This window comes from Engraulis encrasicolus, chromosome 11 (genome assembly GCF_034702125.1).
Source record: "Engraulis encrasicolus isolate BLACKSEA-1 chromosome 11, IST_EnEncr_1.0, whole genome shotgun sequence".
Lineage (NCBI taxonomy): Eukaryota > Metazoa > Chordata > Actinopteri > Clupeiformes > Engraulidae > Engraulis > Engraulis encrasicolus.
The window spans coordinates 39,438,983-39,466,550 of NC_085867.1; the positions used below are offsets into that span (position 1 = coordinate 39,438,983).

The 27,568-nt window shown below is 44.9% G+C and overlaps 1 protein-coding gene across 13 annotated transcripts in view; it reads left to right on the forward strand.

Moving 5' to 3' along the window:
* The window catches only part of LOC134458329 (transcription factor 4-like), a 258,033-nt gene extending 230,700 nt beyond the window's left edge, over positions 1-27,333 (forward strand). For all 13 annotated transcript variants that reach the window (XM_063210571.1, XM_063210578.1, XM_063210568.1 and 10 more), the window contains 5 exons: positions 9,505-9,634; positions 14,945-15,095; positions 16,651-16,880; positions 18,687-18,822; positions 21,749-27,333. In XM_063210571.1, the coding sequence (XP_063066641.1) occupies positions 9,505-9,634; positions 14,945-15,095; positions 16,651-16,880; positions 18,687-18,822; positions 21,749-21,797 (696 nt within the window). In that variant the 3' untranslated portion in view covers positions 21,798-27,333. The remainder of the gene's footprint in view (positions 1-9,504; positions 9,635-14,944; positions 15,096-16,650; positions 16,881-18,686; positions 18,823-21,748) is intronic.
* The last annotated feature ends 235 nt before the right edge of the window (positions 27,334-27,568 follow it).

Below are 27,568 nucleotides of genomic sequence, written 5' to 3' on the forward strand. Positions count from 1 at the left end.
GCTGCGGCCGCTACACTACAGCACTGGCCCCACTCTGCCCCCTGGTGTCTGCAGCATTGTGCACACACACACACACATGTGGTCACACACCCAGACACATACAAATTGACACACACACACACAGACACTTTGTCTTTCACAGACACTCTTTCATGCTTACACACACACACACACATTCTCTCTGTCTGTCTGTCTCTCTCTCTCTCACACACATGGTTACTCTGTGTCACATTGACATATACACACACACACTTTGACACTCTTTCACACACACACACACACACACACACACACACACACACACACACACACACACACACACACACACACACACACACACACACACACACACTCATTATCTTTCTCTGTCTCTCTTTCACACATGCATACACACAAACACAAACACAGTGTCTGTTTCACAAATGCATGCTTACACACGCACGTACGCACGCACGCACACACACACACACACACAAACACACACACACACACACACACACAAACACACACACACAAACACCGTCCCATCTTCCCTCTCTCAGCCAGCACGCCCAGTTCCAGTGAAAAACAGTCAAAGATGGATTGTAGCGCTGCGCTGTGCTGTTCTGTGCTGTTCTGTTCTGTGCTGGGTCCCAGACTGTGTTTAGCTGGGCTAAAGTGCTTAAGATGTGGGCTGGCCATTAAGCTGCCGTCCTTCAGCACAGGGAAGCACCCAGCACTCCTGCTCACCGTCTGAGGGTGAGAGTCAGCCAGTCATCCTGAGTCAGTCCGCCATATGAATTGATAGATGAGTGATAGAGGAGAGAGAGAGAGAGAGAGAGAGAGAGAGAGAGAGAGAGAGAGAGAGAGAGAGAGAGAGAGAGAGATGCAACAAGAAAATAAGTAGGAAGAGAGAGTTGGATAAAAAGCAGAGAGAGAGAGATAAAAACAGAGAGAAAGAGGTTCAGAGAGGGAAAGAAAATCTCCTCTTGCTCCTGTAATCTGTCCCCTTCATCTTTGAGCCCGCTTGCAGCACGTTTACAGTATCCTACTCGCAACTTAGAAAAGCACCGATTAGCCGACATTTTTTATGTCTCACGTCTTAAAACATTTGAGGTGACACTTCTCATGGAGATCGTGGAGCTCAAACAGCTGCCGTGCATGTGTTTGTGTGTGTGTGTGTGTGTGAGAGAGAGAGAGAGAGAGAGAGAGAGAGAGAGAGAGAGAGAGAGAGAGAGAGAGAGAGAGAGAGAGAGAGAGAGAGAGAGAGAGAGAGAGAGAACTGTGAGATCATGGGAAAGCAATGCTACAGCGTCAAGTGTCACAATCACGACTCTCTGGCTATGATTAATTCGTCAGACTTCAGTCGACAACTCTGTCCAAATTGACAGCTTCAGCCAGCCAACATCTTACTGCCGCTTCAGCACAGAATGGAGCCTTCTGTGCATGCGGTCTTTACTTAGGGGCGACATGACTCAGTGGGCTAGTGCGCCGTACCGTTACGCTAAGGGGACCCGGGTTCGAATCCAGCCCGAGGTCATTTCACGATCCTTCCCCATCTCTCTCTCCCCGCTCATTTCCTGTCTCTCTCACTCTCCTATCTCAATTCAATTCAATTCAATTTTATTAGGGACCATGTACAATTAAAACATACATGTTGCCATTTCATTTATCAGTGGTTACCGTTTTGACTGGTTTTAGTGAACATTTCAGCCGTGACTTAAAGCTGAATAATAAAGGTGTAAAAGTCCAACAAATGGAAAAGAAGGCCTTTACTACTGGGACGTCAAAACAACTAGGAAGTACAAACAAACGAAATAAGATGCAATTATTTTCCTACTTAATTACCGAAGGGAGTCTAGACCTGTACAGTACTCATATGTTTTAGACATTCCCTCTCCCATATATACATACTTGTGTTTTGCAAAGCTCTCCCACGGGGGTATGTATGCATTCACGTTGGCCAAACAAGCGTGCATGCATTTTCATACTTAATTACCCAGACTGACAAGACCTGAACGTTGCAACGTTTCCCCTCCATATACACGTATATATATATATATATATATGTACACTGTATATGCATATAAAGCCATGCCATTGTGTGTTGTGGAGAGAAGAGCCGTTGCGCTGTGCTTCAGACCTAAGCATTTGCATATGCATAGAAGCGCAGCAATGCACTGGCCCTTCTCTCTTGCCGTTTGCCAGCCTAAGAACAGGCCCCGGCCCTGTCTTAATTGAATTAACATCTAAAGACGCTACATCTGCAAGTCCAGGGCTCCACTAAATGCTTAGCAGCTGTGTTGGCCCACATGACTGTATAGTTCCCATTCAGAACCACCAGCAGAGCAACAAGGAGAGTGTGTGTGTGTGTGCGTGCGTGCGTGCGTGCGTGCGTGCGTGCGTGTGCGGGGTTGTGTGTCGCATCAGGCCATGTGTGTGTATGTGCGCGTGTTTGTGTGCGTGTGCGTGTGTGTGTGTGGATGGGGTTGTGTGGCGCATCAGGCGGAGGGAGTGCCAAATGAAACTTCCTTCTTGAAAGCAGAGCAGCATGTCACTGCTTTCATTTGGTCTTCACAGGGAGAATCGGAAAGCAACACTCACGCAATGCACATGTACACACACGTGCACACACACACACACGCACACACACACACACGCACGCCGCACACAGCTCTTGACCTCCCATCAATTGTAGCACCTCTGCAGACACTCCAACACTCCACTAGTGAATATGTTTGATGTCCACTCTCAGTACTTCTCATGTTGCCCTCACAGGAACCCAATTTCATTCCAACTATTCACACTAATCTTAACCATTCTCCTTAAGTAAAGCTCCCTACTTTCGCTCCTCTTCTCTTCTATCTTCTCTCTTCCTTTCTTTTCTCTTCTCTTCTCCTCTCTTCTCTTCTCTTCTCTTCTCTTCTCTTCTCTTCTCTTCTCTTCTCTTCCCTTCTCTTCCTTTCTCTTCTCTTCTCTTCTCTTCCTTTCTCTTCTCTTCTGTTCTCTACCAGCCCACCCCTCCTTAAATGAAGCGCCATACACCCCCACCCCTCCTCTTTTCTCTTCCCCCCTTCCCTCTTCTCTTCCTATCCCCCTACCGACCCGTCCCACCATCTCTCCAAATGCTTTTGTTCTTCGCGTCCAGAGGGTCTATTTTGGGGGCCATAAACGTGTCCGTCTATTGTATCACTCCTTTGACGGATGCTCTCTTGATTCGAAAATTGACCTTGGGATGAACGCTTGCACGCTTATGGACACACACACACACACTACACACACTACACACACACACACCATGCATGCTAACTCAACCACGCATGCACAAGCACACACGCACAAACACACACGTGTGTGCACACACACGTATACCATATGTACACACACGCGCACGCACACACACACACACACACACACACAGGCCTTGCGTGACCAGTGATTCTGGAATGTGTTGATATGGTCTGGCCCTGTTCAGTAACTGGCTTTCGTAACAGCGCAGTGCAGTGTATTTTCACACACAGGAAAACCAACATTTTTGTTTTGCCGTGTGGGCCATTTCGCTCCGTTTTACAAGCTGCTTAACATCTTTTGTGACATAATAAGCTCATATCGCAAAGAGAGAGAGAGGAGAGGAAAAAAAACAATCCAGCCAGCCCAATCAGTCTCCATCTGAAGTGACTTTACAGTGATGGGGAAAGATGGCAGGTTTTTAAAAGCAACACATTTATAATTCCTGCACGTCTGGGAGAAGACAGTAGAGCCTGGATACACAGACACCTGCTGTGTGTGTGTCTGTGTGTCTGTGCGTGTTTACGTGCGTGCGTGCATGTGTGGAGAGAAAGTGTGTGTGTGTGTGTGTGTGTGTGTGGGGGGGGGGTGTTTGGATCACACATTTTTCTCTTTAAAGAAACTTTTTCTGACTACTCGACACCCCTGTATGACAATGTATTACTTTTATTCACTTATTAAGTCTCATCCTGTTCGTCTGTCTGCCTTTTTCATGTACTTGCTTCATTTCTTTCTTTCTTTCTTTCTTTCTTTCTTTCTTTCTTTCTTTCTTTCTTTCTTTCTTTCTTTCTTTCTTTCTTTCTTTCTTTCTTTTATCATGTATTCTGTTCATTCCATTTTATTTATTCCTGTCTCTTCCTACTTTGTTTCTTTCTATATTTCTGTCTTAGAATCTCTCTCTCTCTCTCTCTCTCTCTCTCTCTCTCTCTCTCTCTCTCTCTCTCTCTCTCTCTTTCCGTCTCTCTTTCTTGTCTTTCAGCGCTGAGGTTTTTTTAGTGCTTTCATTAGAGCGCTGTGATGGTCTGAATGTCCCGTTTCATCTTTACTGCGTTGGCTGGTCTGAAGCCAGGCTGTGCTTTGCTGTGCTGTGATGGCTCTTATGCAGTAATAGCACTCTCTCTCTCTCTCTCTCTCTCTCTCTCTCTCTCTCTCTCTCTCTCTCTCTCTCTCTCTCTCTCTCTCTCTCTCTCTCTCTCTTTATTATGGCAGCGTCATGAGGAAGCAATTTTCCCTCCGCTTTGAACGCCGGCCAGGGGTCAGCATGCTTTTTTGAGCTTTTGGGGAAGAAAAAAGAGAAAAGTGTACACTACACACACACACGCATGTACTACACATGAGTGTACATGTACACACACACACACATGTACAACTCACAAGTGTACACACATGCACGCACGAACATACACACACAGACGCGTACACAGACGCGTACACATACTGTATGCCCTCAGACATGCAAACATACACGTACACACCCAAGTGTAGTAGTACTCAAAGAAACACACATGCACAGACTTGCAAACACACACACACACACACACATGCGCGCACACACACACACACACACACACACACACACACACACACACACACACACACACACACACACACACACACACAACACACACACGCAACACACACACACACACACACACACAGAGTTGCAGAACATCTACTGTAGTTTACAGCTCCACAGAACCTCATCCAAGCTGGTCAGACCACCCGACATCACACGTTTACTGTGGTGCGTTTACAGGAACAGCGAGTGATCTAGTGTGAATCAGAGATGGGGTGAGCAAGAGGGTGTTCTCTCTCTTTTTTTACCCTTCAGCATTTTTGATAAATGCACTTTGATTCCCATCATATAAACCCTCTCTTCTCTCTTTCCCTCCAACGCTTTCTTCTTCTCTTTCTGTTTTTTTTTCCTCTCGTCTTCTTCATGTGCTTCGTTTCCTCGAGCATTTCCCAACGCTGAGGCCTCTTTTCTTTTACTTTTTTTCTTTTTTTTTTACCCAGTCGCTAGATGTCATGTGCTGCCTTCATGCTGTTCGAGATGCATTTGCACACAGCCCTACAGACACAGAAGCTCTGTTTTTGATAGTGTTATAATTTATAATTTCATTCGTTTGGTAAATGTGTAATTTCATTCTGTAGCACATGCGTCGCTAGCAGGAGCCAGAGGCTCTCTCTTGATCGTGACCGTTGTCCAGATGTTAGGTCACATAAACTGCTCGTGGCTCTCGCGAACGCTGTGCACATCTCTGAGTGGAAGGATGCGTGTGTGTGTGTGTGTGTGTGTGTGTGTGTGTGTGTGTGTGTGTGTGTGTGTGTGTGTGTGTGTGTGTGTGTGTGTGTGTGTGTGTGTGTGTGTGTGTGTGTGTCCATATTCATGTGGCTATGGGGGCAAGTAGACTTCTGTATCTGTTTGAGACTGTGGGCCTGAACTATCGTATAAATTGCCATCAGTCCTTCCATTCTGTGACAATTAGCATATGCAGCCATAACATTTACAATACTCAATATTTTACAATATATCTAAACAAAGGAGAAAAAACGCATAGTAGATGTGGATATTCTTGAATATTATCCATGATAACAAGATATTACAGCAGCAAATGTACTGTATTTGGGAGCACAGGTGTTTTAAATAAGTCCCCTCTCCATTTGGCAGTATGTCTGTGACTGAATATTGAAACGCTATGAAATGCACACAAATTATCAATTTCATGGACACATTCTTGCATGTAATACTTATATTCTATAATCCCACAACGTTAAACAAATGCTTACGAAAGCCAATCCATATTAGAAAACAAAAAAAGGAATATGCAATCATTCCAAATCGTCCTGATTCACACTTATGTTAATAAATATGAAAACAAAACAAATCCCCTGTTACTCAGACTTAACGAAAGCAACAGACAATGAGCATTTTTTTTGAGGAAGTGTATTCATCTCCAGATTGCAAACAGTAGATTTGTTTAGAGAAAAGCAACACTCTCAATTACAGTTCTTGAATGTATTTATCGGGCCTAGACCGAAAACGTCTGTCTACTTTGTAATGCTATCCCAATAAGATTCAAAAAGCTAAGGTACCATACTGTTACGCCAGGGGCACGGGTTTGAGTCTGGCCTGAAGTCATTTCCTGATCCTCACCTGTCTCTCCCTCCCACGACCTTCCTGTCATTTCTCATTCTGCCCTGTGTAAATAAAGGCATAAATGCCAAATAAAAAGTATCTTTTTTTTTTTAAATCAATGAGCGATAAAACATACATTCTGTAGGTGTGAGTAGCACAAAACAATAATGGCTTTGCGAGCAAGTCCAGTAGATGATATTGCACTCCGACAGATAATAATATTCCACTCCAGCAGCCATGGCCTCCTTTCCCTTTATAGGCCACTTAGTTTAGCATCAGCCAGCACTTTTCACGGCGTGCGTGGCGGTGTGGTGTCAAAGTGGCCTCGGAAAACAATGAAAATCCTAAATGCGAGCCTTACGCATTTATCAGGATCAGGCATCGGGAGGCAAATAGAACAAAACACCCGGCAAAAAAATACCCAAAAAAAAGACATAAATGAAAAGGTACGTGAGCAGAAACAAACACCGGGGGGGGCGGTTTGGGGGTGGGGGACGAAAGCCCAGAGCGGATGGCCGCCTTTGCCCCATCGTCACCACCTCGCATCACAGCAAGTTCCAGTTCAGCTTTGTCTCCACTCTTGACCCAGAAACTTCCACATTATATCTCTTTCTCTATCTCTATCTTTCTTCCCTTCTATCTCTCACTCTCTAACTCCTTTCTTTTTATCTTTCTCTTCCTCTGTCTCTTTCCACTATCTCTGTAACTCTCTCTGTCTCTCTCTCTCTTTCTGTATCCTCTATCTCTTCAGCTTTCTCTCTCTTTTTCTGTCTGTCTGTCTCTATCTCTCTCTCTCTCTCTCTCTCTCTCTCTCTCTCTCTCTCTCTCTCTCTCTCTCTCTGCATAATGGTGGTTGTGTGTGTGTGTGTGTGTGTGTGTGTGTGTGTGTGTGTGTGTGTGTGTGTGTGTGTGTGTGTGTGTGTGTGTGTGTGTGTGTGTGTGTGTGTGTGTGTGTGTGTTGAGGCACCATCTTCCTGATTAGCGGTGGCAAGGCTGACAGGGTGACATGGAGCAAGCCGCTCTCCCAAGCGACACCCCACCACCGACTTCCCGTCACACACACACACACACACACACACACACACACACACACACACACACACACACACACACACACACACACACACACACACACACACACACACACACACACACACACACAGCACACACACACACACCACACACAGAGAGAGGGAGCCTTGAAATATAAAAAAGCCCCATTAAATATGTACGCCAGAGTCTTCCATCCTCAGCCAGGAGAGTGCCATTTTGCATTTGGGGGCCGCGCGCTGATGAAAGACAAGCAAACAAATGGCGTCTTGGAACACACTCCGCGCGCCTGTTCCCGCCACAAAAGCCCCCTTCGACATTTTCTGATATTTGCATGGGGCTGGGGAGGCGTCACTGACATCTAGGAGCTGTCAGAGGCTTAGCTGGAATTACACAGGCAAAAAGGGAAGGGAAGTGTGTGTGGTGTGGTGTGGTGTGGTGTGGTGTAGAGTAGTGTGTGTGTGTGTGTGTGTGTGTGTGTGTGTGTGTGTGTGTGTGTGTGTGTGTGTGTGTGTGTGTGTGTGTGTGTGTGTGTGTGTGTGTGTGTGTGTGTGTGTGTGTGTGTGTGTGTGTGCAGGGAGGGGGAAATGTGGAGAGTGGTTTTTGGGGTGGGGTGGGGGGTTTGGCAGGTGCTCAAATTTCCTTTAAAAAAATCACAAGAGTGAGAGAAGTGGAAGAGAGTGATATAGAAAGGTGGAGTGCAAGCGATGGAGAGAGAAAGAGAAAGAGAGAAAGGGAGAGGTAAGGGAGGGAGGGAGAGTTAATTCTGCCAAAAAGCAATTCCTGACGGATCCGCCGATTCTGTCGGGGGAATTAGGAAGCCCACAATTAAACATATGGGCATTAAGATAATTGTCAGTTGTGTTGGCGGACATGATGGAAGCCAGATGGGGGAGAGAATGGGCGCACTCCTGCAAGGCTCCCTGGGAGATGGGGAGAGGAGAGGAGAGGAGGGATGGCTCCTCTGCGTGTACGCGTACGCCCGCCACACCACGCGATGTGATACGACGCCGCGTTATACCTGCATCAGCGGCTCCTTAGAGTGTGGCGGCGGAGGAGGGGCGGGGAGCACAGAGGTGCGAGGGAACTGCTCCTTCCTTCCTTCACTCCTTCTTTCCTTCTCTCTCTCTCTCCCTTCGTCATCTTCTCTCTCACTCTCTCCATTCTCTGTCTCCCCAAACTCTTCGTCTGCTCTTTCTCTTTCTGTGTCCCTTGTTCTTTTGCTCTCTTTCTCCCTTGCGTTACTGCTCTTTATACTTCTCTACTATGTTTCCTCCATTTCCTCTCCCTCTGTTCGTCACCCTCTCCCTTTCTGTCTGTCTCTCTTTCTTTCTATCTTTCTTTCTATCTTTCTATCTTTCTCTTCATTGTAAAGTCTTCTTCTTCTTCTTCTCTCTCTCACTGATTTCTCTACCTCTTTCCCTCTTTTTTCCAACTTGTTTACCTCTCCCTCCTGTTTGAATCTTTCCTCTCGTGAACTCTCTTTTGCTCTATTCCTCCTCACCCATCTTTTCCCCCTCAATAAATCTTCAGCGGCACCTTCTTCTTGGTGATAGCGTGTGGATAGAGTGCCCTCTGTAGGTCACTGGCGGTAGTGTAGAAAGTGCTCCTTTGTAGGCAATCTGGGGGGCAGCCAGTCTGTCTGTGTGTTAGTGTGTGTTTGAGAGAGAGAGAGAGAGAGAGAGAGAGAGAGAGAGAGAGAGAGAGAGAGAGAGAGAGAGAGAATGAGAGATTGTGTGAGCTTGGAGACTCTGAACCTAAAATAAGTATTTTTTTGTGTGTGTGTGCATGAGAAAGAGAAACGCTGTTTGAAAAAGGTGGTGTGAATGTTGAGCCTATAAAACAAAAATAAATTTGTTGTCTGTGTTTGTGTTTCTGTGTGTGTCAGAGAAAGAGCGGGAGAGTGGGGCTGGGCAAGAGAGAGACTGTGTGTAATAAATACATTTGTTTTTTGTGTGTGTAAGGTGAGTGTGTTTGAGGGAGAGGGAGCGAGACTGTGTGTAGTAAATATGAACGTGTTTTCTGTGTGTGTGTGTTTGCGCGTGCAGGTGGGTGCCCACCGTGAGGATGGCGTGGGTCTGCGGGGCAGCCATCCGATGCCAAACCAAGTGCCAGTCCCACAGCTGCCCGTCCAGTCAGCCACCTCGCCAGACCTGAACCAGCCAGACCCCTACAGAGGTAAGCAAAACACATACCCAGAAACACACACATACACACACGCGCGCACACACACACACACACACACACACACACACACACACACACACACACACACACACGAACGCACACTTGAACAAACATTTGCACACATACCCAACCATGCACACACACAAAAAAAACTCAGCAACGCACACAGGGTTGGCAGCATTCCTTGCACAAGTATGTCAGGCCTCCTGCAGGCAGACCCACAAACACAATGCCATCTCACACACACCTACACAAACAAATACTCTATCTCACACAGACACACACACACACACACACACACACACACACACACACACACACACACACACACACACACACACACACACAGCTATGTCACTACTGCACTGCTTGCCATCTCTCTCACACAGGCACGCACGCACACACAAACATGCACGCATGCACACACACACACACACACACACACACACACACACACACACAGACACACACAGACACACACACACACATCTCACTATTGCACAGCGTGCCATCTCTCACACTAATGCCACCCTAGCAAGCACCCCCCACCATGCACCGCGCCTGAAATGCCCTTTCCCGTTGCTTCAATGCCAAGAATTATGCCAACACTGTTTTCCTTAAAATAAACAAAATTTGACTCCCTTGTTTGTGAAGAGAAGTGTTCATCCTATTATCTGTTTACATTTATTAATGGGGCCTTCATTTAATGATGGTGAAATTATTGCAAAACATCTTGTTTTGCTAATATGACAAATATGATTTCAGATCAATATTCCAATATGCTGCAATTAGCTTCCATTTGTATACAACCCATTTAGGTTGGTTAACTGAATCCCATTCCATATACCATGTTTTTTTCCCTATTTTTAATATACATTTTGAACATACCAAAGATGTTATATGGTATGCTATCTAAACTGTTCAGCATAATTTCTCTCAACTATACTGTAAAACACACACATATTCACATGCAGCAAATGTACGTATTTATACGTGTATATGTGTATGAAGCAGCCGAAATATTGTACTACAAATTTCAAATGGAGGGTAGCCTATAGCAACACGCCAGCCACATAAAATCACGACCGCTTGGCATTCCCAGAGTGTAATGTGTAAATAATTACGACCCCGCCTGCCCACACACACACACACACACACGCGCACACACACACACAACCACACACACAGTATACATGAAATATGAATATGTAAAAGGAAATTGTATATGACCGACGCCGCAGGGCGAATTAGCCTCTGGCGTATTTAAAGGGGTGGGGGGGTTGCCGACGGGGGTGAGTAACAACTGCTCGGTGGAAACGGCTTCGGCTCTCCCTCTCTCTCCTTGGCAACAAGTCCCCCTGGAAGCCCCAGCCAAGCGGCTAATGAGGTGCTGAGCACCATAAAACAAAACAGGGAAACAAAGTTACACAGCCACACGGTCTGGGCAAGAAGCACAGCAAGCAGCAACTAGCAAACTAGCGAAGTTACACAGCGACATGGACTAGACTCCCATGCAAGAAACACAGTGAGCAGCAGCAGCAGCGAACTAGCGACGTTTCACAGCCACACGGCCTGGGCAAGAAACATAGCAAAGAGCAGCAGCGAACTAGCAAAGCTACACAGCTACACTGCCTGGACTCCCAAGCAAGAAAGCAGCAAGCGCTAACTGTGAGCTAGCTAGCAGCTAGCCCTGCACCACCATCATCACCACTCACACTCCAGCTGTCCAGCACCCCAGTCAGGCCTCCATCCAGCTCTACAGCTCCCCCCCAGTCAAGGGCCATAAATTATGTGCTCGCTATCAAAATATTATTTGTGAATTATAGGCCGAGAGGAGGGAAAAAGGTTGGGCTTTTTTTGTGATGTTCTCTCACTTTTTTGTGCTTGCTTTCTTTCCTTTTCCCCTTTTCTCCCTTGCTCTCTCTCTCTCTCTCTCTCTCTCTCTCTCTCTCTCTCTCTCTCTCTCTCTCTCTCTCTCTCTCTCTCTCTCTCTCTATAATCGGACTACTACTTCCTCCGGTCTTTCTCTGGCCAAGGGGAGTTTTCTTAAGCCACTGACTCCCTATCGTCACCCCTTGTCTTAAATGTACTTTCCCCAACAGCAAAAAAAACCACACAAAAAAACTTGAAGCGGTGGCAGTGGTGATATGAGCTGGGAACGAGGTGCACTTGCTTTGATTTTTAACCTCGTTAGGACCAGACAGGGGGGGTTTGCTGTGCTTTCGGGGCGGCCGCGCTAAATGGGTTTGTGTGTGGGGAAGCGCGCGTAGCGAGCGGCAATTGTAAAGGATTAGAGTTAAGTTGTTTAAGGCCCCCCCTTGTCCATACTGTCGAGCATCCACCAAATCACAGCGCCTTGTCGAAGCAGTGGTTGGGTCTTGGAGACTAAATGTGTGTTTCGCATCGTGTGCAACACACACACACACACACACACACACACACACACACACACACACACACACACACACACACACACACACACACAACCCTAAGAGTGTGCAGGACTGATTTGATCAGCCCCCCCTCCCTTCACACGGTGGCTCGCAGTGTTGTGTTCTGCTAGCGATGTAACTTCCTGTGGCTTTTGGGAACTGGAAATTGGAGGCTGGAGGCTAGAAACGAAGCGGCAATATGCGAGTGCCCAACTAGACTTAAACGGATAAAACTGGCCCTGCAAGCGAACGAAAAGGAGGAAGGGGGGAAAGAAGAAGAAGAAGGGGAAAAAAAGACAAATTGGAGAAATCAATTAGCGGGTTAGCTTGTGTGGGCACGGGGCATGCTGAGCCCAGACCCAAGATGACAGTCAAGACTTCTCCAAGAGGAGGAGGAGGGCAAGACGGGGAGCGGCCCACACACACACAAACGCGCGCTCGAGCAACCACACACACACACACACAATCTCTCACACACCCATATTCAAACACACACACACTCATGGTTCCCCGTACCAAATCAATGCATTGTTCCCACACCCCCTTTTCCCCTCCCCCGACCCTTGCTTCTCCTCCTATCACGCCAGAGCAGTTCATGGCAGTCCTCGTCAAGCTCTCCCACTCACGTTAAATCACGCCAAAACTCTTGCTGTCAGTCTTTCGCTCACTTTTAGTCCATTTCTTTCCCCCCCCCTCTCTCTCTCTCTCTCTCTCTCTCTCTCTCTCTCTCAAACGAGGCCTGGGGCCTTTTTTTTCGCTCATCACATGGCCCTGTTTTGTCTAAGTTTATGAAGTAGACAGAGAGCGAGAGATTTGACTTTGACTGGGAACAAGAAGAGAAGAAAAGAGAAGAGAGGAGAAGAGAAGAGAAGAGAAGAGGGGGCATTCAGGGGTGGGGGTTGGACGCGGGGTATGGGTAGAGGGGCATTGAACTGAACTTGGCATCCGTAAACAAATGCAGGATTGTGCACTGAGGGCTGGGAAACAGAGGGCCTCGGACTGTCTATTTTCTGTCTTACAGAGGGCCAGTCAAGTCCAAATAGGGGCCTAGACAGACAGTGTGTCGGGCGGTGGGGGTGGTAGGACATCCATTTTGGAGTCTGTTGAAAAGGGGGTTGTGTGTTGGGGGGGGTTCTGACTGGCGAGAGTGTCTGGACCTGCGTGCATCAACAGTGAAAGGGTGTCTGTGTGTGTGTGTGTGTGTATGTGTGTGTGTAAGGGTGGCGGTAGCAGTTTGGGTGAGTGAGCGCGTCATGGCAGTGAAAGGGGGGTAAATAGGGTGCTATCGCTGTTTATTGTGTGGCCTCCCTGGCAGGCGAGAAGGAGAGAGAGAGAGAGAGAGAGAGAGAGAGAGAGAGAGAGAGAGAGAGAGAGAGAGAGAGAGAGAGACTGGTCGTTTGCCCGAGAGCTGCAGAAGATGCCTACATGATGATGGAGAGGCTGTTGGGAATAGAAAGGGGCAGATTTTTTTTTTTTTAGAGCGATGGTGGGTGAGAGAGCGTCTACTGCCAGTCCTGGTAAACAATGAAGCTAGTGTTTTTCCTCTATACGCTGCCATGTTGGCTTGGGTGTGCGGGGGGGTATTTCTAGGGGGGTTTGGTGTCCGGGGTTGGTTTGGATGGGTCTTCTCCCGATCTCCGTACCACTCTTGAACAAGAACACCGATAATTCTGTTTTCACACATACCGTACGAAGATGCATTCACAAACACACCAATACTAACAAGAGTGTGACGCATACCCCTTACTCATGGCATGTACTCACGATGAGCACTTTTCTCACTTGCAGGCTGTGTGCATATGTCCAAATGATCCTTTTCCCACTGCGTCGTTTTTTTTCTTCTTCTTCATTTTTTGTGAGTGCATACGCTTGCTCCTTGTTTGTTTTCAATTTCCAGACATATTTCTATTTTCCTGATTAGCGAAAAAAAAAAAAAAGATTAAAACTGGTGGTGGTGGTGTTGGTGGTGATGGTAGCGGCGGTGGTGGTGGTGGGTTTTTGGCAGTGCTTCAGTAAGAGCCCAGCGAGGCGTGTCCTTCAGACGACCCACAAGATGGCCGCTCGCCGCACGCCGCAGTGAAGGCTGAAGCGCCACAGCGTTTGTGTGTTTCGTGTGTATTTATTTGTTTATTTGCCGACTTATTTATTTACTTTTTTTGTTATTTTGTCGGTAGCGAGGGCAGTTTACTTTTACAGGATGCTCCCGTTTGTGTGACAATGAAGGTTGAAGCACCGCAGCGTGCATTTATTTATTTATTTATTTATTTTTTAACTATTTATCTATATTTGTTCCTTTCCTTTTCTGTTGGTATTGGAGCCTATTAAGTCTTCCAGAATGCTCCCTGTTGATCTGTGACAGCAGCAACCTTGTGGAATGTGTCAAACACGCAAACTTCCATTCTCTGTTCATACATACTATTTGTGTGTACCCCCCTCCATCGTCAACTTTGAGTGGAGAACACATACAGTACACAGCATCACCTTTGCCAAGGACTTGATATTATGGTTTTGTAATGATTTATTTTTCTCTGCCCCTTTCTCCCCTTTCTTTCTGTCTTTTCTCACTCTTCGTATTCTTTTCTTCTGTCTTTTTCCCTTTTTCCTCTGCCTGTTATTTTTCTCCCCTTCTGCCCTCCATCTATCTCCTTTTTCTTTCTTTTCTCTTTTTTTCTCCTTTCCTCCCTCCATCCAACACCCTTCTCCTCCTTTCATCTCCATCTTTTATCTGCCTGTTCTCTTTCTCGTTTTTTTACCTCTCCATCTCCATCTCCTTTCCCACATCCCCCTCCTCCTTCCCTCTCTCTTTTCTCTCCTTCTCTCCTCTCTCTCTCCTCTCTTTTCCTCTCCATCCTCTCCTCTCCCTCCTCAGCTCTGTCCAGCGGTCTGCAGGGCCAGAGCACCTCGTCTGTCAGCTCTGAGATCAAGTCTGAGGACGAGGGCGATGAGAACCTGCAGGACAGCAAGGGAGTGGAGCCCAAGAAGGAGGACCCGGACAACAAGGACCTGAAGGGCCTGGAGAGGTCAGCATCTAACCTACTGTCTCTCAACTCAAAAGGGTCTGCTGATGGAAAAATAGACTGAGGTGGAGCAGGAAACTGTGGCACTCCGTTTTCTTATTTTTTTAATAGTTCAAAGGCAAATAGAGTCAAATAGACTGAGGCGTGTTATGGTACAATGCATGAAATGGCAATATTTATGTTGTACATGGTCCCTAATAAATTGAAATTGTAGCTACCCTAAAATGGGTTTTACTGGCCCTGCACACACATGAGTGTAGCCGCCCCCTGCTCTCCAAATTCCAAAGGTACCTGATGTGCACACCCCCCCCACCTCCTTCCAGGATAAACCCAGCCGGGCTTTAACAGCGTATCACCTGGAACGAGCATTATGCGGACATATGACATATGTGGACCCCAAGCTCTTAGTTTTCCATTGTGTTACATTACATTGCATTGCATTGCATTGTATTGCATTTGTGTTTGTGAGTGTGTTTTTGTGTCTGCTGAGGCAGGTGGCCGGTCCACTGGCATGTGTGATTGTATCTGCAAATCACATTTTCTGTGGTTTAACTGTGTTGTGTACAGCGGTCGTAATATTGCAGCGTTCACTCAGCCACAACTGCTGGAGAAAGAAAGCAGCTCTGTAGACTACATTTGAACAGATCCCAGCGGTTATAGATTTTATTTTAATTTTTTTCGGACAGCCTGTGAATTTCAATGGATACATATATGGGAGTTCAGAAATGTGACAATTTTTTCTATGCCACAGTTTCATACACAGTAAAGTCCAGGACATGTTAGTTGTCTTGCAAAAATGATAAACCTGAGTTAACATTTCACATACCTTTGGTGAGTTGAGATTCCTATGCTAGATATGGAGTGAAGAAATGTGCCAATACGGCACAGTTGTATAGGCAGTCCAGGACATTTTAGTTGTCCTCCTTCCACAATGTTATGCTTGTATCTTAACATCTGACTTTGTAACGAAGGGGAGTAGCCTACACCTTGGACTAGGGCTGCATGATTATGGAAAAAAACACGATTATTTGGATCAAACTCGAAATCACGATTATTGAACAATAAACAACTGTTTTTTTACCAGAATTTTATGTAAAATTGCGTATATCAAAATTAAATATAACCAAGAATGAATTATACATGGGATGAACAAAATAAAAACTGAATTGTAAGAATTACGGTATGTAAAAGGTAATAGCGTGAAACTTTGGTGGAAAAATTTCGGGCCAGAATCATCAGCCTGTCAGCATGTCCTGGCTTCAAGGACGCTCGAAGGCAGGTCACTATTGCCACGATTAAATCCCGGTTGAAATCACGATTTCGATATCAAGATTAAATCACGATTTTCGATTAATTTCGATTAATTGTGCAGCCCTACCCTGGACCTTCTGGGGTACCAAACAAGACCTACTACCCTTCGCTACACACATGCTTTTCCTGAGTTGACATGGAGTCCAAGCTCATTTCCGTGTGTCTTGGTTTTCTCCCCACGCTATGTCACCTCACTGGACGACACCACAACCCCCAACCCATCGCACACACCTCACCTCAACAACAGTAATAACGATGACGAGGACCTGACCCCGGAGCAGAAGATTGAGCGTGAGCGCGAGCGTAGGATGGCCAACAACGCGCGCGAGCGCCTGCGTGTGCGCGACATCAACGAGGCCTTCAAGGAGCTGGGCCGCATGGTGCAGCTGCACCTCAAGAGCGACAAGCCCCAGACCAAGCTCCTCATACTGCATCAGGCCGTGGCCGTCATACTCAGCCTCGAGCAGCAAGTCAGAGGTGAGCTTTGACAAGGCTTCAAGGCTTTCAGTTCAAGGCTTTCAGTTTTCAGTTCACTTTTTTTTCCTTTTTTTTTTTTTTAACTTCTTTTTGGGCAATTTTGCTGTTTTTGAGATAGGAAGGATAGGTAGGAGCAGCAACAGCAAGTCAAGGGTTACGCTGAAGTTAAGAAATGCGTGGGTGTATTGTGTGCGTACGCATGTGCATGCACGTGTGGGTGCGTACGCACACAATACACACACTCATTTCTTAATTTGTGAGTTAAGAACTTCTTTATAAGAAATTCTTTTTGGGCTATTTTGCTGTTATTAAGATAGGAAAGCAGTAGCAAGTCAAGGGTTACGCGAAATCAAGAAATGTGTGGGTATGTTGTGTGCGTGCACATGCGTGTGCACGCACACAATACACACGCTCATTTCTTAATTTTTGAGTTAAGAAATTCTTCTTTTTGGGGAATTTCACTGTTATCAAGATAGGAAAGCAGCAGCAAGTCAAGGGTTACGCGAAATTGAGAAATGTGTGTGTGTGTTGTGTGCGCGGGCACGCACATGTGCGTGCGCACGCACACAGTACACACACACACACATTTCTTAAATTGTGCGTACCTGAAAGAGAATATATTAGTCAGCTAGATGTGCTCTTTAAAGTGTGGAATCTGACCTGGCCTGAGTTCGAGTGCACTTACTTGCTTGCTGTTCGAGGGTGAGTATGACGGCCACGGCCTGGTGCAGTTTGAGGAGCTTGGAGTAATGATAAGTACACGTAACACACCTAAAGCCAAATGTCTGAAATGTATTAGTGTTGTAATGTAATGTACTGTAATGTTTACAGAGCTCAATGTTCCAGGTGTTCAACATTCGAAGTTGCATTGGGTAACACTTAACTTCACATATCTCTGCATAACACATTCAGAACAGCTTTTATACACTTTGCACAGAGCATTCGTGACTTTTTCATCAGACATTCATGCCAAAACTTTCATGAACATGGAAGATGAAAGGGCAGCAACTTGTCAAAATAAAACATGAGCAAAGCAGCTATGCAGGTTAGATGAGGAGGTTGGATGAAGCTTTTATTTTGACAAGTTGGTGTCCTTTTGTATTCCATGTTTATGAAAGGTTTACTATGAATGTCTTACGAAACAGTCATGAATCCTTCATGCAAAGTGTGTAAGAGCTGCTATGAATGTGTTGTGCAGCAACACGCCGAGTAAAGTGTAACCTGGCATTGTTACTCATTTTCACACAGCTCAGTAGAAAAGAGGGTATAGAGGATTAAAGTGTAGTGATGCCTCTTATACACTATTTGAAGTTCTTCCTTGCTCCACTTGAGGGCACTGCCTCAGCTTTTAAGACCAGCTCACACCACTTGCTGCTCAGCTGGTGTTGCAAGTACTTAAGTGGGTGATGCAATATCAGACAAATAGCCGGTTATCGCCAAGGAACATCAGTTGAAAGGTGAAACTCTTCTTTTGTCCTTGAGTCTCTTGCTCATGTATGTATTCTGTGATCTCTCTCTCTCTCTCTTTCTCTCTCTCTCTCTCTCTCTCTCTCTCTCTCTCTCTCTCTCTCTCTCTCTCTCTCTCTCTCTCTCCCCCTCTCTCTCTCTCTTTCTCTCTCTCTCTCTCTCTGTCTTTCTCTCCCCTTTGCATGTGTGTGTTTGTGTGTGTGTGTGTGTGTGTGTGTGTGTGTGTGTGTGTGTGTGTGTGTGTGTGTGTGTGTGTGTGTGTGTGTCTTCACATCTGTGTGTGTGTGTGTGTGTCCGTGCGTGCGTGTGTGTGTGTCCACGTGTGTCCGTGTCGTCCAGAGAGGAACCTGAACCCGAAGGCGGCGTGCCTGAAGCGTCGCGAGGAGGAGAAGGTGTCGTCGGATGGCGCTCCGCTCTCATTGGCCGGTGCTCACCACAGCATGGGCGACGCCTCCAACCCCATGGGACCCCAAATGTAAAAAAGCCCCTAAATGGTCAGAATTACTTCACTTTAAACTAATCTGCTGTTGCGCACGTGTACCAAACAGACTTTACAACCAAACAAAAAAAAGCCTAAGCAACCAAAAAAAAAAAAAAAACATCGATTTTTTTGTCTCAATTGGGTTCTTCATTCATTCATAAAGTACATCTCAATTTATACCTGGAGGAGGAAAAACATTATATTTTAAACAAACACACATGAATAATAATGAGGAAAATAAAGTGAAGTGATGCACTCAGCTCCCCCTACAGTGACTCCGTCCAGACCCTGCCTGCCTGCCTCGATATCGGGTTTTTCGCAACTAAGTCAAATTTGAAACACTCCAAAACAAACAACCAAGCAAGCAGCATTGAGATCTGCTCCGAACAACCACATTAGCATAGAGAGTGAGGTAGTGACGCTCCTCTCGTGCAGGCCCTACTACAGATGGTCTAATTGATTACAAAGGCAGAGGGCTGAGACCGAGTTTGCTGTGGATGGCCGTAAATGACTAAACAATGGGACTGAAATGCACTCCACTACAAAAAACAACCCTCTCCATTAATCCAAGGCTGGGTACATTTTAACAACAGATTGGCCTTAAGTGTGTTGTGTGTGTGCGTGTGCGTGTGCACTTGTGTGTGTCTGAGCGTGCGTGTGTGCGTGTGCTTGTGTGAACTAGAAGTTTATGTTCTCGTGCATCCTCCACCCACACACCACCCCCTCTCCTCCTCCCCTACACCCCACACCCCACACCACACCGCACCCCACCCCACCCCACCCCACCCCACGCTCACCTTGCATTTAGTTAGGATTGCAGATCTGTGGTTGTTCAGCACTGCACTAAGGGAACATTAATGTCATTAGTCCTCAATCACTTTGCTGTTTGTCTCCACACTTCACCCATTACCCCATTACCAACCCCATTTGCTGCATACCTTTAATTCTACCATTACCCACAGAGCACAAAGCACAGGTGCAGTAGCTAGCCCTGCAGTCTCACCAAATCAAAAATGTTTTAATTACTTCCTACAGTTTTCTCAATCTTATGTTGCTGTGATTATCATGTTTTGGATATGTTTTTAGCTGTTTTTGTTTTCATTGGTTGGGTAGCAGGTCACCTGCCAACAGCAGAGAACACAGGCCCTTAGACAGACCCTCAGACCCTCGGATCCTCTCTTACACGCCCTTGTCAGAATGTCAGGGGTCCACTGTTAGACAAAAGTCTTGTAAATCATGCTCACAACTCATTAGCAAATCATTAGCGATATGCGCCATAGTATCTCGGAAAAACAAGTTAGCTGTCGATAAAGGACAGTTTAATGGGGGCTCTGTTTGCTTTTCGCTGGCCTGGCGTGGGTGTGAGCAGCAGCATACGCTACCTCCATGGCTGCAGAACGTTAGGGGCAGAGATTCTTTAAGTATATAGAGATATGCCAACATAATAGATTTCTATGGGCACCTAACGTGACCAGGTTCCGGTCTGCCTAAAGGGGCGTGTCATAATGATCCTAGCATTGAATAGAACAGTCCTTAGGTCTGCCTAGGTCTGCCTAAAGGGGGATTTCCCCCCTCCCCCTTGCGACAGTAGAACCCGGAAACAATGGGCCAATGGAACCTCTCTCTTATCTACTCTCTCTGTTATGGGCCTCTGAGTGTTCTGAAACAGAGTCACGTTATGTACAGTACCTGTACGGTTTCCTGTAAGTCAGTTCAGTAAATATGCCTGCAAGCAGGGGGGCGCTGTGGCGCAGCGCGTTAAGCCCCCCACATTTAGGCTTGCATGCCCACGGGGACCCCGGTTCGAGTCCGGCCGGGGTCATTTACCATATCCCACCCCTTCTCTCTGTCCCACTCGCTTCCTGTCACCATCTCAGACGGTCCTATCAAATAAAGGCATAAAAGCCCCGAAAAATATATTTAAAAAAAATAAAAATAAAAAAATGCCTGCGAGGAAAACGCATGCTTCCATTCAGGCCGACTGAGAACCGTGCCGATGCACGTTCCTGCGAACCGGCCGGCATGTTCATACCGCAGATCTTACCGTTTGCGAACCAGAAAGTTGGTCCGCAATGCGCCCCGAAAAATACTTTCTTCGCGAACCGTGACGACAACGTGGGCGTCAACAGGTTCATCCGAGTAACACAGTCACGTGTGGAAAAAGTTCAGAACCCGGTATGAACACGGGTGGTTCGCAGATAAGCACTTAAGTGCCGAAAGTAACTGGTGCGGGCACCGGCACCGTTCTGGTCGGCCTGAAAACATTAAGGGAGAATTCAGTACGGATGGGGAAGGGGTCAAGTAGCCTCAGTGTTCTCTGCTAATGGCATTCATATTACTCGGCCAGACAAATGGCGAAGCCAAAAGTGAATATTTTGATTGCTGCAGTATCACCGATGCATACTGCGTTTATGGATGCAAGAAATTAGTTGTCATAGAAGTCCATCAGAGTCAAATTTCACAGTTTAAATAAGAGTCAGATTTAAGAAAACTTATTAGGACTCTACAACAGCGTTTGTGGAATCAGTTCTCAAGAATGATTTTATTTGATGCATACATACAGTCAGGGCTCTAAATTAACACCAGCCAACCGGCCAAATGCTGGTGAAATTTCAGTTTGGCTGGTAGAAAAGACCAACTTACTAGCCATTTTGACCCATTAGTGAAAGTGTGTTTGGCTAGAGATTAACATCTAGTAGCCATTTTGTCTGGTGATGAAAAAAGTTAATTTAGAGCCCTGCATACAGTAATTCCTAATGACATTCACAGCATTACAGAATACGTTTGACAAGATAACGGCATTCAGAACCTTCAACTTTGGCTTCATCCATATGTGAAATCCCAAAAAATATCTTATTAATGAAGTCACGAGAGGTTTTGTGAGGTGCTCAGCACTTAACCCCAATGTCTCCTTCCGCAGGTCCAAGCTGCCAGAGTTTATCAAGGCCATGACCGACCACTTCCTTTGACAACGTCACCTGATTCCGACCGACCAATCACAACCAACCCATGATTCTCAGCTCAGTAATTCAGTCAACCATCTTCGACCGACCGACCAACTATTTTTATGTTTTTTTGTTTGTTTGTTTTTTTCCTGACCTGTCTTATGTCTTCTGTAGAAATACCGGCATATGTACACTGGCAAAGGAAAAGAAGAGACACAAGATCCGTTTTCCCTTTTACTGTTCTTTTCAGCATTCCCGATTTTAAAAGAAAAAAGGAAACAGACATTTGAAAAAAAAAAAGTTACAAAAAAAAGAAAACAAGATGAAAAAAAGAGAGAGAATATGTGTGAAACATCAAATGGGGGAACGCCTCAAGCATATCATTGATGATGTTGTACCGACGTTTTTTGCAGGGCTGACGACTTTGTTTTGAGCAGCCCTGGGACTGAACGGCAATCTACTCCACTCTGTGGAACCTGGAGTCGTGCCTGACTTCCTAATGGACGTCAAAACTAAACGGAAAAAAAATACAAGAAAGAAAAATAACAAAAAAAAACTGAATGAACGAATCAAGTCAATCAATCACGCTGGTCTTGAGGGGGCGGGGACAGCACGAGGGGGAGGGGTTCCAACTAAAAAGGGATGACAATATCTGATTATAAAAAATATTAATAATTTGAAGAAAGAATAATCTGTTGAATTACCCGCAATAATGACAAAAAAGTGTACTTCTAAATTCAGGCAGATGAATTGAACGGGACAGTGGAAAAAGGCAAACTACCGTACATCGTGGTGTAGCAGGAGAGAAAAAGGTGAGGAAGAGGAGGAGGATGAAGATGAGAGGAAACAGCTGCCCCTGTACAGTGACTCCTTAGCCAGCTCACTTATACATGCATGCGCACCCGCGCAGAAACACACGCACACACACTCTCACACACACACACACACACCATGCACACTCCATTGCTCACACCACATCCACTGAGCAAGAGCTTGAGACTTAAGTAAGGACAGGGGGAGACCATCATTGCATCTGTTTTCTGACAGTTCCAGAACTTTCCAATGGAGCTAGAGAAAGGTAAAAGAAAGAGAGAGAAAGGACCGAGGAGAGCAAAAGAAGGAAGTTTGAGAATAGAACGAGGAGGCGATTCTTGAACAGTAAGTGTGCAATGAAATGGCAGGCAGGAGAGATCTAGGATAGGAACTCGATGGGGTTCATCTCTCACATCCCTCTGCTTTCTTCGTCAACTTACAGTATTCGTTTAGTTTGGTTTCCGTCTTGTTTCTCTCCTCTGGCCTGGTCTAGCCAGCTGCTCACTAAGCTTACCCCCCACTGCTCTCCTCTGTCTCCTTTGAGCCCCTCAGTCACACCCCACCTGCCCCCCAAAACCAACCGACCCCCCCAGAGATGCAACTTTTTGACATGCTACACTTCTACCAATGTGCCTTTTTAGAGTCCATATCATCACACAAGCGTGAGGAAGGAGGACCTTATTGGGACTTTTTAGGATGCAAGCTTAGGGAAACAAAACTAAACGTTTTATTAGGTCATTAGGTCTATGCAGTCAGGTTTTTTACAGCCTGGGATTTAAAAAAAGTTAAAAAGGAGAAAAAAAAAAGTATTTTTTGGATAAACTGTATTTAATGTACTGTAATGCTTATATGTAATTAGAAGGCGTGTCCCTGAAGAACAACCTGTTTTTGTTTTGTTTTGGGTTTTTTTCGAGTGAGTTGTGCCTCTCCCACTGGCTCCGCCCATTGTCCCCCTATCCCCTTTTTAGCCCCTCCCCCAATCTACAACCCAACCCCTCCCCCGAAGCAGCTGAATTTGTTTCCATACTAGTAAGCGACACGTCTGTTATTGAGCGTTGTATTATAGCTATTCGCTTTTTATCAATATGGGCTTGTCCGTGAGCCGCTGTAGTCTTCAGTACAAATGTGTGGTTGTATGTGTAAAAAAAACATGAATTTTTTTCTCTTTTTTAAAAAAACAAACTTTCTCTTATTCTTTGTCTGTTCTGGTTTCTCTGTCGGGGAAGAGAGAGAAAAGAGAGAGAGCGCGAGAGAGAGGGAAAAGGAGACCACATGTTTTTTTTGCTGTAGCATCAGCATCGTCAGCAGCGACTCTCCCTCTGTGCTTTTTGCTTATCCAATCAACAAGAGGCACTGAAACTGGAAGAAGAAAAATCTATTAGAGAAAAAAAAATCATTATATATAAATGTAGAAATATATACAATATATTAAAAAAACGAAAGTGTCGATTTTTCAAGAGGAGAGAGATTGTCTGTCTGTTGGGGGATGACTTATTTTTTTCTCTAAAAAAAAAAATCATCTTTGGGGCAGAGCTATTGAAGAAGCACTCCAGTGTTAATAAAACTTTCTCTCTGAGAGGTGAGGATGACGTGTGATGGCTGGAGATCGCCCGTGTCATCGGTGACTTGTGCGACATACAATAAGCAGAACTTATAGGGACCCGGAGATATCCATCCGCACCACTCCACTGCTAAAAAAAAAAAAGAAACTCAGCTGTCAAAACGGACACACTGACATTTGTAAATTGTATGCAACAAATGCAAACCTACCATAATTTTGAAAAATTGTGTATGTAAAAGTTATATTTTTACATGTAGACTGTTGTTATTTTGTGTTTAGAACTATGTTGTATCAGTTCCTTCTTTTTTTTGCTTTTTGTTTTTCTTCTTTTGTTAAAATATGACAAAAGTAAATTCAGTGTGTTTAAAAAAAATGTGTCACATTGAAAAATGTAGTGAGGTCAAAATGCTTCAAAAATCTTCTTTTTCTATTCTGTGTTCTGTTTATATTGTATTTTTGGGAACATTTGTTTGAGGGACTCTGGGAATGGACAATGAAAAAGGTATATAGTATTTGTTTCATGCTCCATAGTCATTACATTGCCATCTTTAATTGTATTTTTGGATATAAAAAAACAAATGTAAATAGTCATAACAGGCGATGGGAGGGGATTGAGTCGAGGGGGTATTTCTTTCTGACAGCAGAGCGAAGGGGACGTAGGGGTGGGGGGATGGGGGGATAGGCTGGTAGCGAAATGAAGCGTTTCTCTAGCCGAACACCATCTGTTGGTCCAAGGCAGGTGCCAAACACAAACACAAACACACATCCAGCATCCAGTGGTGGGTGTCCGTTCCAGCCCCTCGACTCCTTGCTCCTAAAAAGCACTTGCCGCTGTCACGGAGTCGGTCCAAGGCCTCTGATTCAGCGTTATACATTACGGCAGTCTGACTGAAGCGGCCGCCAGGCCTCCGACACGACCCTTGCAGACTAACAGAATTAGCCTTCTGTTTATATCACAGCCAAGCGTTAAGACAAGACGACTCTTAAGTCTCTGAAAATGAGAGCGCGAAGAAGGCCTAAGTTGCGATTTTAGACAGTATTTAGACCTGTACCAGACCAGAGTCTGAGGTGGGGCCATGTCATTGCAGGGCTTTATATAGCAGATGAGTGGACAGCTTAGGCAGCATGCTTTCGCTTTCTCTTTTGTTATGGTTTGTTTTTATGTTTCCTGACATATGCATTAGAATTCCCATAGTGCTAAGCACTTAACGCCAGGCATTGCTTGTCTCATTTTGCCACTCTTTTTCGTTTGTTTTTTATTATCATTATTATTATTTCCCCCCTCTTTGTTACTGCCAGGATGAAGGCCAAAACACATTTCATTTTTGTTGAACGTTTTAATTTTACTTCTTTGTTACATTCGGTTATGTCAGTATTTTTTGCATTTGAAAGCAGTTTTGTCATGATGTTGTGCTTCTGCAGTTGTCTTCAGCTGCTTGTTTGGGTATGACAGCAGGTTAGTGTCTTGGTCTCCAGATGAGGGTCCCCTTAATTGTAAATCTTGTCATAGGTAATATCTAGAGAACACAGTACATTGTCCCACAAACAGACAGCAAAAATATAGCTGATATTTGGTAAATTATCAATGTGTTTTTTTTCCAGTGCTTAAAAAAAAGAAATGGGGAAACAATGCATTTTATAAGAAGCAGTTGTGTGTCAATTTTGTTTCTCTTTTCTGTTCATTTGTTTTTTTTTGCAAGAAGTGCTAATTTTTTGTAACTTGAAAAAAATAATAATAAACTGAACAATCATTGGAGCCCAATTGCTTTCCAGCTGTGGCTTCACTTATTATGACAAGTATTTAAGAATAAACAAATAAATCAAAGGGAAGATTAGCAGGATATCCGTCACCCACTGCCAACCATTAACAACAACAAAAAATCTCTTCTGACCTCCTTTTCTCAGTGTCATTAAACTCTATGAAAAACTTCATCACACACTCTGAATGGAGAATAATGATTCGCTCAAAAGTTTGTATTATCATTATTATTTTAGATTACCAGTGTATAATTTGAATGATTGTCTTACAGTAGACAGAGACAAAATAAGCACTGAATGCACACATACACACACACAAACATGCGCAATGACAGTAAATGCTAAAGCACATTCTCTGACTAATTAAAATTAAAACCCAGCTCCATTTGTCTTCAGCCCTGCTGTCGTCAGCTGACACCTGTCAATCATGTTAAGTATGCAAATTGTATAGTCTTCCTCTATTGTTAACTCTTCTGTCGCCACTTCCTATGATTTCTAATTAGCCTTTTCCATGTGACGTCACACACCTTCAATTCAATGCATTTGAAGCAGGAATAGTAGCGTCCGTAGCGGCATAGACATACATTTACATCCCACTCTTTTCCATGGAGGCCGGTGGTCGTTTTTTCCTGCCACGCTTAAAATAAAACTAATTTCCATACTCACTGTGTGTATTGGGAGACGATAAGAAGAGAAGAACAACAATCTCCCCTCTCCCCTTTTGGACACTCAGATTTACACCATGAACAAGCACAACATATCAACAGTATAGAGCTGGCTTAGTAGAGGTTGAGCACTCGTCTTAAAACCTGATGATGATGGTGGTGGTGATGATGAAGAAGAATGGAGATGAAGTGAGAGGCAGGAGACAACATATGATCTGAGTCTGGTGAACCTTCTTCCCCCGAGAAGTAATTCACTTCCATCCCTCAGTATGTTTCCAGCAGCCCGTCCTTTGTGCAGTGGTTTTAAATAAACAAACAAAAGAACACAACCATTTTCAGAGTATTATAGACATCATGTAATAGTGAACAAATATATGGACCGTGGCCTTTTTCCATTCTTGTTGCTTGTGATGCAATTTAAGTGAAGAAAAATAACAGTAAGCAGAGAAATCACCCTGTATCAGTGCCTGGCTTTTTGTTATTATTATAAGTCTTCTTTTGTCTAGTGCCCTTTTGCTACGGAATAGACTAGCCCACCCTACGCTAGAAAAAAAACAGGTTCAGACAAAGCAAGCTATATTTGAGGAAAACCAGTTCCATTTGGCTTATTTTTAACAAGGGGGCTATCATTTTATACCAATAATTATTAAAGTAAAATCGATGTAAAATGGTAATCAAAATGTCAGATTCTAAGAAAACAAAATGGACAAAAACACTTCACTTTGTACATTTTTGGACTCATTACACAGCAAAAAATGAAGTGCAACAACATTATGTTACTTTATTTTATTATTTCAAGAGGTTATTTTACCATGTGTCACGAGACGAGCCTGTACAGTGTTTAGTGGGCGGTAGCCCTCGCTCGGAGCAGAGGACAGAGGAGAGGAGAGGAGAGGTGGGGAGAGGAGAAGAGAGGAGATGTGGGTACCATCCTAACCTGCAGCAGCGATTCAGAGGACAAACTAAAAACAGAGAGAAAAAATGACAGTTGCTCTTTC